Raw genomic sequence first — 16,978 nt, 5'->3', positions numbered from 1 at the left:
AGAAGGCTGCTGTTGTGCACGCTATAGATGAGAGATGGTGGGAGACGGAGGCTGGAGAAGTGCTGGGTTGTTTTATTTATTTATTTTTAATCTTTTACAATAGATATGGGGTTTATAGACTGGATTACCTGTATCTCCCAACTGATTGTCTGGTTGTGACCAAATTCCCAGGAAGCCATGATGGAAATGTCAAAGGCCCTGATTTTGTTTGGTGTGTGTGTGTGTGTGTGTGTGTGTGTGTGTGTGTGTGTGTGTGTGTGTGTGTGTGTGTGTGTGTGTGTGTGTACTGTGTTGGTGAGGACCAAAAACGTCCCTTATGGGGACAAAATGCCATTTTTAAACCATTATGTCAATTAGATGTCCTCATTTAGATATGAAAGTGTGTGTGTGTGTGTGTGTGTGTGTGTGTGTGTGTCTGTGTGTGTGTGTGTGTGTGTGTGTGTGCGCGCGCGCACAAGAGAGAGAGAGACATTTGATTTGGACAAAGGGGACAGGCCAGCGCAGCCATTCATGTTGTCATTGCCACTGAAAACAACACTCCCTTCCTTTCTCTGTCATACTCTGAGCTTTCAACCCTCTTCTCTCTTTTAACATGGTTCCCTGCTCCCTCCCACATATAAATACATGCACACACAGTGGATTTAGCTACAGGTCTCCTCTTCAGTGCGTTATAAATCTTTCGGCTATAATATTCAGGAAACCTTTGAAACAACCAGCAAATTACCTGCTGTAAAAACTGACTAGCACCCTAGCGCAGTGGCTTACCTTACCCCACAGCTCCAGCACAACTATTTTTATTCAGTGAGTCGAGCAGAAAACCCTAATTAAAGCTTTTATGTCACTATATATTATTGGAAGCCATAAACATAGGCAGACACGAGCAGCTGGGGGTTTGGTATGTGTGTATGGGGCAAGGTATTCAGTTTACGATTTAAGACTTACTGTTAGATTAAAGTAATGCAATACTCGTTCTTCAGATGAACACGTAACATAACAAAACTATCTCGCCCTGCTGGCAGAGGTTTTCACGTATTTTTCAAATTTGGGATTTAAGAGCGAACGTGCCTGCTGTGTGCCTGGAACCAATTTTAGGGGTGATCTGGACCTTTTGACACAGCTACCACTAAATTGAGTCTGAAGTGTTTATAAATTCCCTTAAAGCTTTTCTATGCGGCTTTTGTTCTTGACTTATTGCCACGTTTTATTGTGTGTCCCATTTCCAAAAATCCACGTTCACAGTCTCCAGAGATCTAATAGGAAAACTTGGCATGTTTGATTGCTGCCATTGATGATATTAATAGCAGTGTGTGTGTGTGTATAGGAAGCAGGAGCAACAGAGGAGCCCTTTTCAATGAATATTCTTGCAGTAATTAAACCTTTCTTGCCAGAAGGATATCTGAAGTTTGAAGGAGCATCCAAAATAACAGCCTTTAGTTCTCACATGTTGAGCAAGACTGCCAGCATGATGATCAAACAGCTCAGCAGCAGCAATCCGGGCAGGCAGGGAGGTAGGGAATTAAAGCTCTGATCTGATTTTTAATCACTGCTCTCCGTGTCTCTGCTTCTCTACATCTGACACCAGACAACTGTGCAACTCTTAAAATCTGTCATCCGAGAGTAAAATGGAAATTCCCTAAATATTTCCCCAAAATAATGGCCCTGGTGAAGCACACAGGAAAGCCAAGACATATAATTCAGTGTCCTCTTGAAATGGCATAGGATGTTTTTTACAGACATTTCTCCTTGTAACTTGAATAGGTGTTAACACAGTGAGCAACGCTGTTGTAGGTAGTCACTCGAAGTGGAAATGTTATTTACTTGCCCATGATGAGTTTTGTTCTGCTCTCATGTGATTGGTTACAGTTTGACCTTTTGTGGTGTTACAGGAACTTGTAAGTGTGTAGAAATGTTTGAAAATTGATGAACAAAGAATGCTTTTTTAAACTTTTTCCACGCCTAATTGAACGTGCTTACAGTAGACAGTAAAAAAAAAAAAGATGTTTGATGGTTTGGGACTTGGTGGGAAAATAAGAATTAACTACCATTTTGCCATCCAACAGCTGCCACAGAGTATTTAAATGCAACCACTGTGGTAGCATGGCATCATGTGGCTTTATAAGTGCTAATCATTTAAATACTTCCATTTTTCTCCGCAAGTCATTGTTCTGATTGTTATGCACCGTCTGCATACTGTTACAGCACATACTGTACGTTCACTGTGGGCCCAGTGATGCACTCGAATCCTTGGCTGAAAACCCTCCAAACACAGCCATTCCCCACATCGCCCCTCTCCTTTCTTTGTTTCTGTCCTTACGCCCCCACCCCGACTACCTCTTTATGCCTTTTCCTTTGGTGTTGCTCCTCAGAGCGCCTCGCTCTCATAGACCTCACTGCGCCGCTGAAGTTCGATCGCAATTCCCCGCATAGCTGTTGCCCGGGCCTCATTCACAGACCCCGTTGACTGGCAGGGTGAATGTCCAGGCCTTATGTTTCACGCTGTACCCCGAAACATTTTTCAGCCATCAATCACGGTGGTAGAAAAACATGTCAAAGCTAATACTGAGTGAGGAGATGTTTAAGATTGTCTCCGTTTTGTTCAGGAATAATTTTCTGCCATTCTGGCGTTTGTGCTATTCAGTAACAAAACACTGTTTTTTGTTTGTTTGTACTTTTTGTCTTTAAGGCGTAACTTTTTCAGTGAATGAAAGAAATGATTTCTTCTGTTTCTTGTTAGTTTTAATGAAACTAGCTTTCACGGTAAACTGTATTAATGAAGCTTCTTTTAAAGTGCCCCCTCGTAAAGTAGTAGCGCATGTTTTGCTCTACTGTCTGTAGGTGATACGGCTAAACTATTATGATTTGTTGAACTACAGAGAATTGTTCTTCATGGTGGTCGAAGGTGATGGCTCTGAGAAATGTATGTCGAGTTCCAAAAGGGAAAAAGGCCATTAATCTGTGGCCTGTATGGTCTATGAGTACACTGGTGTCTGCATAATCTAAACATTGGGATTGGATCCGGACTAATTCTGCCTTGTGAAATGACCTCCTTTAAATGGGAGTTGCAGCTGCTGATATTTCCACATTCCAGATGCTACAGTGGAGCTGTAATTGCCAGTATAGTCTCAGAATGAAATAATGGCTGTGTTTTTATAACTTTACAGTGTAGAAATGGCAGTCGTGTAATAGTAAGGCTTTTAATACTAGTAGAAAATTGGATAACTTGTTTTCTTAATGAGGAAGAGAAATTGTTTGAAGTGCATTTTAAAAAAGGACCCTATATAAATCAACAGTTTTAAATTTTCAAATAAAAGAAATATGCAAGGAAGCATTCATCTTCTGTCTTTTGTTTCTTTTCATCGCACTAAATCCATTTTGCTTTCTACCCAGAAAAAGCACCGAAAGACCCGAGGGCTTTTAACGTACCGATATGCAGTGTGTCCCGTGTGTAAATTTTTCATGTTACTATTTCATGTCTCCGTCTCAACACCTCTATATTCTTTTATCGGAGGGGCAGGTGGGAGCTGGATTACCTGAAGCAAAACCGTAGCTTTTTTGGCCCGAGATACGAGAAAATCTCTCGACATGGTGCAGGTGCAAATGCTGAAAAAAAGGCTATTTATTTTTATTTTATTTTATTTTATTTTTTTTAAGCAGTGAAGGTTTAGGTGGAATGTGACTGGAAAGGGGAGGATAAGGGGATTTCATAGACAGCTAAGTTAGTTTGTTTATCGCAGCAATGAGTGGCGCTTGTGGCAACACGCAAACAGATGTACCCAGTGGTAGAGCCTGTGATTCACCCACACAAAGTCAGATGCACAGATAAAACATTTAATGGCTGAGCCGTGTGTGTGTTCATCACAGTCTCTGTGATACATGTAACTTTCCTCCCATGTTTCCAGAAAGAGGCCCTTAAAAGGGATCTTAACAGGAAGCGGGGCACTTCAGAGATTTCTCAGGCAACTACAGCGTGGTGAATAATTCAGAGCAAACTTACATGTAGCCATATCTGCAGAGGCATGCAAGAGTGTGTGTTTATATTCAGGGTTGCTCTGATATATCTTTGTTTGATTTATGGTGTGTATGTTTTTGTTTTTGTTTTTAAATTTGATTTCTGGTAACTTGATGGATTTTCTTTTATAACACAATATGAACTATGCATTGGCAGTGGATGCATATATACAGGACATTACATGGCTACCCTTTTTAAGACTGCCACAATGATGAGTATAGTATTATAGAAACCTAGTACTTCAGTCATACAAAAATGTATTCACATGCAGTCTGCTTTTTGAAAATCAGCTGTTTGTGATTTTAAAAATTCTTCTCTTCTCTCTTTTAGCCTGTCTGTCAGGCTTTTTCAAGCCGACTCAAGGAGATGAGCCCTGTATGCAGTGTCCCATCAACAGCCGTACCACCAGTGAAGGTGCTATTAACTGCGTTTGCCGAAATGGATACTATCGCACCGACTCAGATCCTCTCCAGATGCCTTGCACAAGTATGTATGGTACTGAAGCTGTGATATATGAACTTGCCAATTACTTGCACATAATACACAGACATGAATGGAAAACGTTTTGGCGTCAGATATGAGCTTTCTGACACACACATGTCACAAGCACAAGCAGAAGCGCTCCGGGATCAAAGGACAGTGGTAGTCTGTGTAACTCCAAACAGAAACCCTGTCAGAGCTGTCCCTCACACGAAAGGGATGCTGACATGCTCATAGTGTGGCTGTCCACAGATCTGACCCAGCACACAAGCTTCAGCTGCCCCTCCTCAACATCACACAGTCCGTACTCCAAACCAGACCAGAGGTTACTGGGACAGGCCGCATAGCTATGTGAGGGGGCAGACTTGGAGAATGAGCTGAGGCGAGACCCTCTCTTGTCATGCCAATGAAGCTGTTTGAATTTGAATTTGAGACTGACATAGAGGTTGGACGAGAGAGACGGGCCGGGGATAGACCTAAGCAAAAGTGAGCAAGGGAGGGGTAAAGTGCGAGGGAAAGACATGCAGAAAGACACGAAGGAGGAATTTGAGGGAGAATGGGTGCGTGTATTTGAAAAAGACGGAATTACTGCATAGAGCGCAGTCTAACTAAAACAAAATGGGAGAAAGTGGGATAAAAAAGCCTCTATCAATGCTTCGATAGTATTTTTTTTCCTCACACTCCCCCTCTGTCTATTGAAACAGAGAGAGGAGGGAAAAGATTTGATGGTCTCCAACAAAGGAGATTTGCATAAGCCTGGCTCTGGGAGTTGAGCAGCTGTTGTGAATGAGAAAGCAACAGCGTCACGTCACCCGTATTAAGAGCAGCAGGGCCCGGCCTGATTAAAGCAAGGGAATGGGCCCATCAGAGCGGCCCGCCAGCTAATGGGGCGGATATTAGTCCTCCTCCCCAGGAAGGAGATGCCAAGGAGGAGTTATGTTTCTATGTATAAGAGACACCAAGAAGGGCACTCCAGTGGGCTTTCTTCCAGAGCCAGAGATCTGTTAATTGCTGCCAATTAAAACGAGGTTAAATAAGAAATGATCGATTCAGATTTTAGGATGTTGTGGGCGGAGTGGAATTGTTTATCTCATTAGTCCTGGAGGATACGTCTACCATAATTAGGTGCACATGTCTGTAAAAGCTAAACAGTTCTCATTGTTTGTTTGTTTGGCCTGTCACTCAACATGTAGCACCATGTGGAAAGTTTCCACTCTATAATGCCTAGCTGCTAAGAATGTCTCAATAGGAGAAACAGTAGGTTTCTCTCCGCTGCAGTAACTCTATACGATGCTCCATGAGAAAATTGTCAAGAATAGATGTTAAGAAAACACTTGATGGAGTGGACACCAGCATTGAAAATGAGAAAGTGTAAATGGGCATCCCGAGGGAAGAGGCGCTGCCAGCTTGGAATGCAGTCAGCACGGACCTCAAAATGACTGTACAGTATCTTTGCGGGCTTTTTCTCTGCTCCTGTTTAAATAGGGTTGGTAATTTTGCCCTCCACACCATCAAGGACACAATACAACTTCCATCCCAAAATTACACCAATTCTATATAGAACTAAAAATGTCTTTAAAGGTTTGGCTTGAATAACATAATGAATAAAAACACATTTCATCGTCTTTCTTTCCCTTTTTTTTGTCCATGATCCTCATACATCACTGGTCCACCTAGAAGCAATTTTCATTTAATGGCAAACGCTGCAACATTTGTGTATATATTGCAATGCTATTGCAAATCTCTATAGAATTTTTTAATCACTGATTATTAAATATTAAAAAGTGACAATGCACAATACAAGTATTGTGCTAGGTACAGCTGAAAGCTGATTTCCATGTGTATTCTTTGGGTGGGCTCTTTTGGGAAACCACCACTGATGTTGCATTAGTAAAAAAAAGAAAAAAAAAAGTCTTATCCGAAAAATGGAAAAATACAAAACAAAAGAACGAGAATCGAGAAGATGATGTGCCAATGCTACAATTAAGCTGTGTTTAAGATTAGGAAAATCCTTCTGGAAAAATGATGATTTATATTAGAAATAAGTACGCAATGAGTTTATGTTTGGAGAACATTTGTTTTACATTTAAATTACTGCTTTGTTTGGTTCAGGGGGCTTCGTATTATAATTTCAATAACAAACTTCATAAAACAGGACCAACTCTAAATGAAATGATAAAGTTAGCCTGTTAGTCGGTAAGTCTTGCCTGGCTTCATTTTTGCATCAACTTTATAGTTATTATATTTTTACTTTGCTCCAGTTTGACCCCCCCCCCCCCTTCCCACAAAAAGTAAAGGCTGTAATGTGACAAAAATTGGAGTCAAAATAGTGACTTGGATCCTCTTTACATTTTTATTTGTTTATTGAAGTGTTCTTTCCCTTTTTATTGATTAATTTTTCTTCGCACTTTTCAGCATTTAGAATAAATGCACACATTTATGTGTTTTCCAGCTGTCCCCTCAGCGCCGCAAAATGTGATCTCCAGCGTAAATGAAACCTCTGTAATGCTGGAGTGGATGCCCCCTCGAGATTCAGGGGGCCGCGAGGATGTAGTCTTCAACATCATCTGCAAAAGCTGTGGCGGAGGCCGAGGAGGGTGCACCCGATGTGGGGACAACGTTCAGTTTTTACCCCGCCAGTTGGGCCTGACAGAAACTCGGGTCTACATTAGTGACCTGTTGGCCCACACACAGTACACGTTTGAGGTGCAGGCTGTCAACGGGGTGTCAGATCAGAGCCCCTACTCCCCTCAGTATGCCTCAGTCAACATTACCACTAACCAGGCTGGTAAGTGGACCCATCTGTCTTTTTCTGCACATTATACTCCCCATGTGGCTTCTCTTCTCTTCTCTTCTCTTCTCTTCTCTTCTCTTCTCTTCTCTTCTCACTGTGTTTATTTCTGTACTTCTCCCCTTTGTCACACACTCCTTGTAGAGAACCTCTTCATTGCTCAAACCCCTCTACAAGCACATAATGCAGAGCACATAAAGCTCCACTATGTCTGTTTCTTTCCTGCATGGTGATGTATGCAGATTAAGGGCTGTAAATGGGAAGGAGAGTGCCGTTGATGATGTGACAGACAGAATGTGATGGCCTGCTGGTCTTTACAGTGTGACCTCATCACCATGTATTTCAGACTGAGGAGCTGAGAGCAGGCTTGCTGCTGTCTCCCCACTTCATCTGCGGTTCAGTGATTACAGCTTTATACGCATGCAGCCACTTGGTTGTGGAATTATATTTTAAAAAAAGTAATAAAAGCAAGGCTAGTATCGCAATGTATGAGCTACCTTGTAGACTAAAAAAACCTTCATAAATGAACGAGAAACCAGTATTTTAGTATGTTAATATAAAACATCTTGATAAGTGGGGCAACGTTGTAATCTTTAGGATTTTATAGAAATCAAAATCTTATTTAATCATTCTTGTGCAATGGTTGGCGCTTTCCAAGCTTTCCACTATGCAATTGCAGCCAAATTCAGCCACCGCATCTCTGATTATTTTACCGAGGCAGCTGAATTGATTTGTTCTTTAATTGTGTCTATGAAACGCATCATTTGGCGGGCTAAGCTTCGTTTCCCAAAGCACTGATGAGCGGAGGGATACAGCCTGCACTTAATCTTTGCACTGGCTTTGCATTCCATTGGCAGCAGGCTTAGGTGTCTGTCATCACTCATCATCCATGCCTTTGCACTGCAGGCAGTCTTATAAATGCGCTTCTTACAGCACCATGTTGGTGCCCTTCATTTTTGAATCATAAATTCCTTGTGCCTTTTTAAAAAAAAGAAAAACAACGAGAGAACTGTATGCAAGTTGAATGATGATATCTACAAGAGGGAAATCCTTTATTTAAAGTGACCCGTTGTAACAAACGTATGTGATTTGTTTGTTTAAAAGCTCCATAAAGTGCTCCGTTACAATGCTGAAACTCTGTCACACTAAAACAGAGGCCTTTATTCAAGCACAGACCTCTTTTTATTGTCTGTTTTGATTTGAGTCACTGGTGTGGTGGGTTAATGAGGGCCTGTGAGTGCAGTTAAGCGTTGTAATGAGGCCCCTGCCCCACTCTGTCTCACTGGGCCACAATAAGTCTGCCACCCCAACCCTTGGCTTCTCTGCTTCTCCTGCCGAGGGGTCCTGGCGGAAATTGGGGGGCTCTGTGCCCTCTCCACTGAAGTGTCCGTCACTTTGGATTAGGCAGCGAGAGCTCCCGTCAGATGGAGCTGTGAAAAGAACTCAACTCTTGCTCCCCCCCTGTCCACGTTCCCACCTTCCCCCATCACCTTACTGCTCACTCCAGGGACACAGGATTGGAGTTTTGCCGTGCTACGCTACAGGCTGGGGTCACAGGGACTGGAGGCCATAATTGCGTCTGGTTTGTGAGGCTTGGAGGTTACATAAACATCGTGTCACCCCTAATTAACTCAGGCAGCCTCCCCTTACAATGAAAATGAGAGCGTGAGATGGAGAAAACAAAAGCCAGAGTCTATGAATTTTTGTAGATACATGCATGTAAATCCGACCTGCTTTGGACCATCGGCTAGAGCATTCTGTGAAAGCGACAAAAAAGAAAATTTGAAGCAAGTGGCGTAAAAGTGTGTCTCATTACTTGTACGGATGGCTGCCTCTTCTGCTATGACTTGTTGGTGTAAAGGGTGGTGGGGTATGGGGGGGGGCGTGAGCAAAACTTCTCACTCTCCATACCCAATCAAGCACCCACCACACGCTATTACCTACAGGGCTTATCCTCCCACTCTGTAGGTGGTTGGCGACAGTTCCTCTGTGATAAAGGACATGATTGCCCTGGAAAGTGTGGCGCTTGATTACACAGTGTAATGCCACACAAAAGCAAATTCTGGGCTGAATGCCGTTTGAGCCTGTTTTATAAGCGTATGACTAATTCCCCAAACCTTGTATTGTGTGCAATACGCAGAAGCCTTGAAATGTGCCTCTAAGCCTTTTTTGTAATAATGAGTCACACTTAAGCCATTTACTTTGGCTTCACTGTATTTATATGTTACTTATATGGGACATGAAATATGCACTGGAAATCAGGCAGAGAGTTGCAAAAGAGATGCTTTACAGCAGCGAAAAAGCCATTTCTGGGTAATGCATCTGTAGTTATGCCACAAGACCATCCTCACAAACATTTTGTGGTGCACTATATGTATACATATTCTAAATTAGTTATACTGATAGTTGATACTGGGTGTGGAACAATATTATAAATGAAACCAGAGCACTCAGAGTGCAACTCTCCCTGCAGGACAAGGGCTATACTAAAACTTTTGATATTTCTAGTTTTTATTATTACGATATGACGATGTCAGCCTGTTATGGTGCCATTGTGATGTCATAGGGTGTCATATTGAAAAAATAAAAAGGCTCTCTCCATGCCCTTCCATATGATATATTACTCAATATCGTTTGCTGTGATTTATTTTCAAGCCAGTTCTGACCTTGGGTGTTAACTATGCTTAGCCAACAAAGGTACTTGTGACCACCAAAGCCTGCTAAATTGTTGTAAAGTGTGAAGACAATACGTGGTTAAAATAAAGTTTTTACTGTTTCTTCAAATTTGGTGTCACCTTGACCTAATTTTCACCAAGATTAAATCACCTCGAGCTGTATCTACCATCGCACAAAATTTGAAAATGATATCTTGAAAACTAGGGCTGCTAGAATGTTAACAAATGGACAAACAAACAAGCACAACCGATTACATACTCCCTCCCTTCCTTTCAGGGGGAGAATAAAGAAATTGAGGGTCTAGCTCAGGAGTTAGTGGGTATACAAGTAAAAGTTTCCTTTGGTAAAATACTGTATTGAACTCCAAATATCCCAGGATGCCTCCATTAGTCTGTGTAACAGCAGGGTGTGCATAGAATAAAATAGTGTGTGAATGTGTGGCTTGTACTGCCAACACAAGGCCAAGAAAAAAAGTGAATAGATTTCTTGCTAGCGTATTCAGTGCCTGACTTAGCAACAACTTAGTCGTCTACCTTGTCTTCCAAAAAATATGAAAAACATCTGTATATATCACGTTCACCATTGGCCTGCAATTTCATTTATTAACTGCAGTTTCTTTCAAGTCACTACTCTGTGCAAATATTTTATGGGCAAAGAGTTAGACAGGAAAGGGAAGTCATGTTTATTTATTATTTTTTAAATAAGTAAAATAATCATTTCATTACATTTCATTAGTTAATCTAACCTAGGAAGGAAAAAAAGAGGCAAACAGACGTAAACTAGACAAATGCCCCAAAATAGTTCAGCTCTTTTAAAGAGATTGCTCTTCTGTGCAGTGAACATTATGCGGTGAGGATAGATTTTATATTTGTCCATCTTATGTTTGGTAAGAAGATTTACAACAAGTGTGTCATTACCTCCTCTAAGCAGTGAATTACTGAACACGTGCATTGTGAAAAAAAGAGGTTATATCCAGCAAATCCAGTTTTTGTCAGTATACTCATGACTGTGCATGACTGTCCAGAGAGAATTTCTCACTCTGCACCAACTTGCAGTTTTGTTTTACATCTCACTGTATTCTTGGGGAGCTTTTCATTTGTCTGACTCAATCTTTAACTTAGTAGATTTCAGTCAAATGAAAGTAGCAGTAAGGTGAAGCAAAAAGATGTAGCAATAAGGCAAATTACATTGTTTTGTAGTAGCCACACAGACAAATAGCAGCGTTATCAGTATATTTTAGATGTTTTCATTTCCTAGGTTTTGTGATTTTTGCCTCATTTTTTAAATAAACCACCATTGCCAAGCCAGAGTGACCAGGCGGCCCTTTAAATTGGTTCTGCTTGAGACTGGTTGAAGTTGGGATTATGTCAGTAGGGATTTTATGAGAAATCCATCCAGTTATTGTATGCAGACAAGACATGAATAAATAATGGCTAAGAACAGAACTGACATTTATGTTATAGCTTACTCTAGATATGCTGTATCATTAATTTCAGTGCATAGAATAGAGATCATCTCTTACCTCAGTGAGTACTTATCGGTATTCTGCAGACAGATGAATGAGATCTCCATATCCTCAGTGTGTTTGCCATATTGCATTCTGGTTGAGTATATTAGATTTCAGAGGACATATTTGTTTAGGCGTTTCATTAACTCAAGGTGAGCTGCTGCTAATGCTATTGAAAAGCAGAGGAACTGAATTGGTTTCTTATCAGGTGAACTGGCTGATTGTGCGAGGGAACCCGGGTGGGGTGGCGGTGGGGGCAGCGTGTAATCGGGTGCAGCCTTTTCATATGGTCTAGAGAAGATTTATGACTTAATTATGGTCCAAATTGCCCAGGTCCACTGTAACCAGGCTACCAAGTCCTTTGCTGCTCCATTGGGCCATGGTGTGAAAAGCACTGGTACAGAGCCAGCTGGGACCGCCAGAATGTGTCAGTACACCAAAAAGCCAATGTGGCTACTACGTTGTTAACTTGAGGGCACTGAAACCCGTTACAAAAGATATATTATTTTTGGGCCACGGCCACTGATTGACTGCCTTTGTTTAGTACAGTGGCATTTTTATCGATCAGACTTGAAACGTAACATTTTAAAAAAGTGTTTCTGTTTGAAAAGCCTTATGTGTGCTTCATTCACTATATAGTATCTTAAAAAGTTATAATACATCCTCATGCATATGCAGTTCACATCACTAACAGACCAAGATAAGAAAAAAAATCAAACAAACTTGAGATAAAATATTTAGAAATTTTCTCAGTAGAGCAGCAGCTCAGTATCAGCAAAATGCCAGAGATGCAAGCTGAAAAATAGAAAATAAACTGAGAGTCAGACAGGGACCACCGGTATACATGCCACGCAGTGTGACAGTGACAGAAGGTGTTGAGAAGGGCACATATGGTGGGTGCCAGTGTAGGTCAGCCAGGCAGACAGACAGGAGGCCTCAGCATGCACCTGGACCTCAGTACTGACAGAGCCTTGAGAGAAGGCTGTTCTGGTAGTAAGCCAGCAACCCATACATAAACCACATTCATGTGCTTGTTGATACTGAGCCAAAAGGAGGAACTTGGGGTTCAGTGTATTGCCCAAGGACACTTCAGCATGTTGAGAAGCCACGGATCGAACTGCCAACCCTGCGATTATTGGAAACCCACTCTACCTGAGCCACAGCTACAGGCTTTAAATAAGCAATAAGAATTTAATTATGACTCCCCAGAAGAGAATTAGCACATGGATTCTCTAAATTAGTTAACTAATTGATTTTATTCATAAATCTTTCAGTAGTCATTTGAATTTTTTTTTTTTCAGGGTAGATTTTATGGATCTTTTCCCTCTCATTTCCATTTATACAGGAAAGCAGAACAGAAAAAACACCTCAGCTGTATATGCATCTTGGTGAAAAGGCCATGATCTTTTGGTCTGTGGGCTGTCAAACTGAGCGTAACGTGAATACATTATTCATTAACATTGAGTGTATTAGCTATACACTGAGGTGCATAAATGACTGAGCGTGCAATCATTTATTTACTTTTTACATTCAAGAGCATGAAGCTCTGATAATTAAAAAAGATAATAAATAAAGGTCATGAAGCAAAAAGGGGTGACAACGTAATCAGCTCGCTGTTTTCTAAGTGATTTTCTATAAACTTTATGGAGTTAACTTCGTCAATTAAGCAAATGGATTTATGATAAACTCGGTGCCACTCCCCGCTTTTGTCTCTTTTGACTTTCTCCCTGATCCTCTCTTTTTGTGTCCCCGCTCAACCTTTCTGTTTACAAAACACACTCAAATTCCTGCAGTCATGTACACCAAGTATTCCTTTGAAGGCGGCTGGAAAACAAAGTTGTCACTGTCTGAGCAACTGTCTTCCCGTCTGGAATTTCTGGTGTGATCGTGACACGCCACCTTCCCCCCGCTCCTGCTCGCACGTCATGAATACCTCTCATTTTTTAATGTAGCCTTGATTCGCTCGCACGGATCATACTGAACACACAAGCTGCAGACTCTCATCCACTTGAACGTATTAACTGTAAATTGGGGTCAGGAACTTTATAATGTGAGATGATCTTTTGGAAACTGTGCTATTGTGCGCCACTCATTATAACAACTTCATACTATGCAGATAAGAATGACTTCAATGTAAAGACAGAAGTCATTGCTGCTCATTGACACAGAAATGAAGCAGGTGTAGTAAATGCAATTTACACATCTTCTTTATTTTAGATAATCATTACTTCTGAGCTACTGAGTGGGAGTGACAGGAACTGACAAAACTTGTGTAAATCCTCGTACATATTCAGATTTGTTAAATGAGAGTGATAGTAAATCAGGACACTGCTTAAATCGCTGTCAAATAAATTATCTTTAAACAGATCTCCATTTGAAGGATGTCACACCATACTGGATTTCATATCTTCACGTTGTTACACTATCCACTCTTTTAAACACATTTTTATCCCAGTGCATTACGTTTTTGCTCTTCTCTTAGATGTTACTTGGGTTTCAGATATGCACACAAGGTGTCCCACGGTGTAGATAATTCAGTACACTGAAAGCAGAAATATATTAAATAAAGTTTGTATTTGGAGATCAGATAGGTGCTGGTGGATTAAGTCCTAAACATGTCAGGAGACTGCACAATACACACTATTTCATATTTACTTGCATTTTTACTTGCTGGCTAGGTTTAGGCACCAAAAACTCACAGTTAGGTTTAAGTTCAAATATGCCTCTCATTAACCATGCCCTGCTTTAAATGTGATGCCAGGGGATCAGATTTAAATCACTCTTTCCACAGCCTGGTTCATCAAGTCCCTGATGCCAAAACACACCTTGTGCGTATCTCTGATGCCAGCATTTTTAACTACAGCAGTGTATGGTGCCCAGGGAATGAGAACAACCTGGTCATTCCAACCCTGTAAAACACTGACATGCTTCTGGAGTTTTTCTCCTTGTAGATGGCAGTTTAGAACTTGTTTAAATACATTTAAATTAGAGTGCTGATTAAATGGAGTTCCTTCAGTTCCTCTCAGAGCTGTGTGTGTCAAGAACTTAATTCCACACCTGTGGAATTATATTTGTCAAAAGTGGTGTGCGAGGAAAAACAAAATCAAGAACAAATCATTTCATTTCACAAGTGTGGATATTCATTATCACAAACAGTTAAATTACTTTGTAATTTCCTGTACATAAATTCAGCAACTCGTATGGACTGAATTCAGAGAGAACTCATCATTCACATGAGTGCGCCTGCTTGGCAAACTCTGCAGCGGATTCACACTCTCGCAGGCAGCTCTGATCACGAAGCTGAATTCTACTCACGCAGATCAATCTGACTTTTGAGAGTCGGGAGGGTGGAGCACTGAGGAAGAAGGAAACTAATGTGATTCGTCACTTTCGAAGCAGTGACACCATAACCTCTGTGCCTGGTGCGATCAATTTACCATTTGAAAGTGAGATTCACTGGGTAGCAACATGGGCACTGTTTCATATTGTACTTCTTCACAACCTACAAAATAAAGTTGGTGAATTAAGTCTAAGGATCTTGGAAAGAAAAGCATCTGGACTTCTTTACGGACTTCTGGACTTCTTTCCAAGCTCCTTGACTGAGAACATTCACAGACATTTTGGTAGGAATTAACTATCAGCTGTTTTTTTTTTTTTTTTTTGTTTTTTTTTTGTGTGTGTGTGTGTAGCCAAGGAAGTGCTGACAATTATGACCAGATCACTTTAATACTGAAGAAATCTTTAAAAGAGACTGAAACCACTGCACTCCTATAGTCTGTCATGACAAGAGTGCACAAATATAGCATAACGCAGTTATTATGGCTTAACATGTTAACCTAAACCTGATAGACCTGTTTAATGAGACTCTGGATATCCACAAGATATCCGGAGCCAACTTTTTATTGTAATATCTGTACAAATTTTCCTAAATTTTGGCCTCTGACACGTCCTCCATATAATAATAATAATAATAATAATAATGATAATAATAATGATGATAATAATAATGATGATAATAGTAATAGTAATAATTATGATAATAATGATAAATAAAATAAGACACTGAAACTAATAAAAACAAAACTAAAACTAAACTTTTCCAAACAATACAAACTAAACCGAAACAGGAAAATCTAACTAACTGAAACTAAACTGAGTTAAAAACAAAAAGGCACTATGAAATAAAAGTATGATAACTCTGTTCTACGTGTACGGGTTGTTGAATTTACAAGCGAGGAATTGAATTCTGAGAGAGGCAATGAATACCTGCGTCTATGAAATGAAGTTATTTTCTCGCGCTCATGTTTTATCTCGCGTGCTGCTTTTGACACAAATGTAATTCCACGCATATCCCTGTGCCAGACAGCTCAGACTTTGTTTGTAATGCCCAAGTCTGCCCACAGAAGCAAACAACACACATATTGTATTCTTTAGTCCATCTGAAGTGTTTAACAGTTGAAATGGGTGGGTGAGAATGTACAAAGTTTGTTGTATTAAAAGAAAACTTTTAAGAATTTTAAGAATCCGTGTGATTTGGCAGCAGCTTTGACAGTTTCTCTTGTGTTTATATACAACACATGAAACCGTCTGGTATAAGATTGCCCTTGGTTTATTTTCGCAGTCTATCAACTTTTGTAGTGACAGTCATTCACTACCATGCATGTCCTTGTTAGATCCACCAACATGCAGTCACTAAAGAGATGTACTGGTTTTGATTATAAAATGTATAAATATCCCTCCCTCCCTCTGTCCACATATACTAACCTGGCTTGCATTTCTTCTGCCTGCAGATGTTATATATTGGATTAGAATTAAACGCTAACCTCTGCAAGCATCTGAAAACTGGTCAAACCTCTGAATCGCCTATTTTAGAATTAGTTTATAGATGTGTGAGTGCGTTAAAGTCCGCAAATCTTTTCCAGTGCAGATGGTTTAAAGCTTGATGAACTGAAATCTCACTTTTGTAGCTTAACTGCGCTGGAAAATCTTTATAGATATAGAAGCCGCAATCCTTTTCAGCTGGGGAAACAGGGCAGGCTGCCAGCATGCTAAAAGTACATGCAAATATGGGCTTCTCTCTTTAAGACATCTCAACGTGCTGCTAATAAATGGACGGCAGTCGAGAGACTGGAGCAGTGGCAGCCTGTTTAGGAGAGAGCCTGGTAGAAGACCAGCTGCTTTGAGCCCTCTGGGAGAGATTGCTCTGCAGGGAAACTGATTTTTTACAATGAAAGGAAAAAGGGATTTACAAGCCCTGACCTGTTCTTGCTACCCCCCCCCATCTTCCCCAAATCATAGCATGGTTCTCTGCAGCAGAACATCTAATCAAATCAGAGCCACATGGTTGCAGACACAGAGTGATGCAAGAAAGATGCAGATAAAAAGCCTCAAACATATACTTTCTCAGAAACATGATTCATGTGCCAGCGAATGTTTTTCACCTTTTGGCTGTGCTGCGTTGACTGATATAGAACAGAGTGAAAAGTATTAAACCATCAGGTGGTGTCATCTGTTA

General features: G+C 40.7%; 1 protein-coding gene across 4 annotated transcripts in view; it reads left to right on the top strand.

The window, feature by feature from the left end:
- ephb2b (eph receptor B2b) overlaps window positions 1–16,978 on the top strand; it is a 125,396-nt gene that overhangs the window by 83,354 nt on the left and 25,064 nt on the right. For all 4 annotated transcript variants that reach the window (XM_012918198.4, XM_004547451.4, XM_004547452.4 and 1 more), the window contains exons 4-5: window positions 4,340–4,495; window positions 6,942–7,277. In XM_012918198.4, the coding sequence (XP_012773652.2) occupies window positions 4,340–4,495; window positions 6,942–7,277 (492 nt within the window). The remainder of the gene's footprint in view (window positions 1–4,339; window positions 4,496–6,941; window positions 7,278–16,978) is intronic.

This window comes from Maylandia zebra, linkage group LG5 (genome assembly GCF_041146795.1).
Source record: "Maylandia zebra isolate NMK-2024a linkage group LG5, Mzebra_GT3a, whole genome shotgun sequence".
Lineage (NCBI taxonomy): Eukaryota > Metazoa > Chordata > Actinopteri > Cichliformes > Cichlidae > Maylandia > Maylandia zebra.
This window is presented reverse-complemented; position numbering and strand designations above follow the sequence as displayed.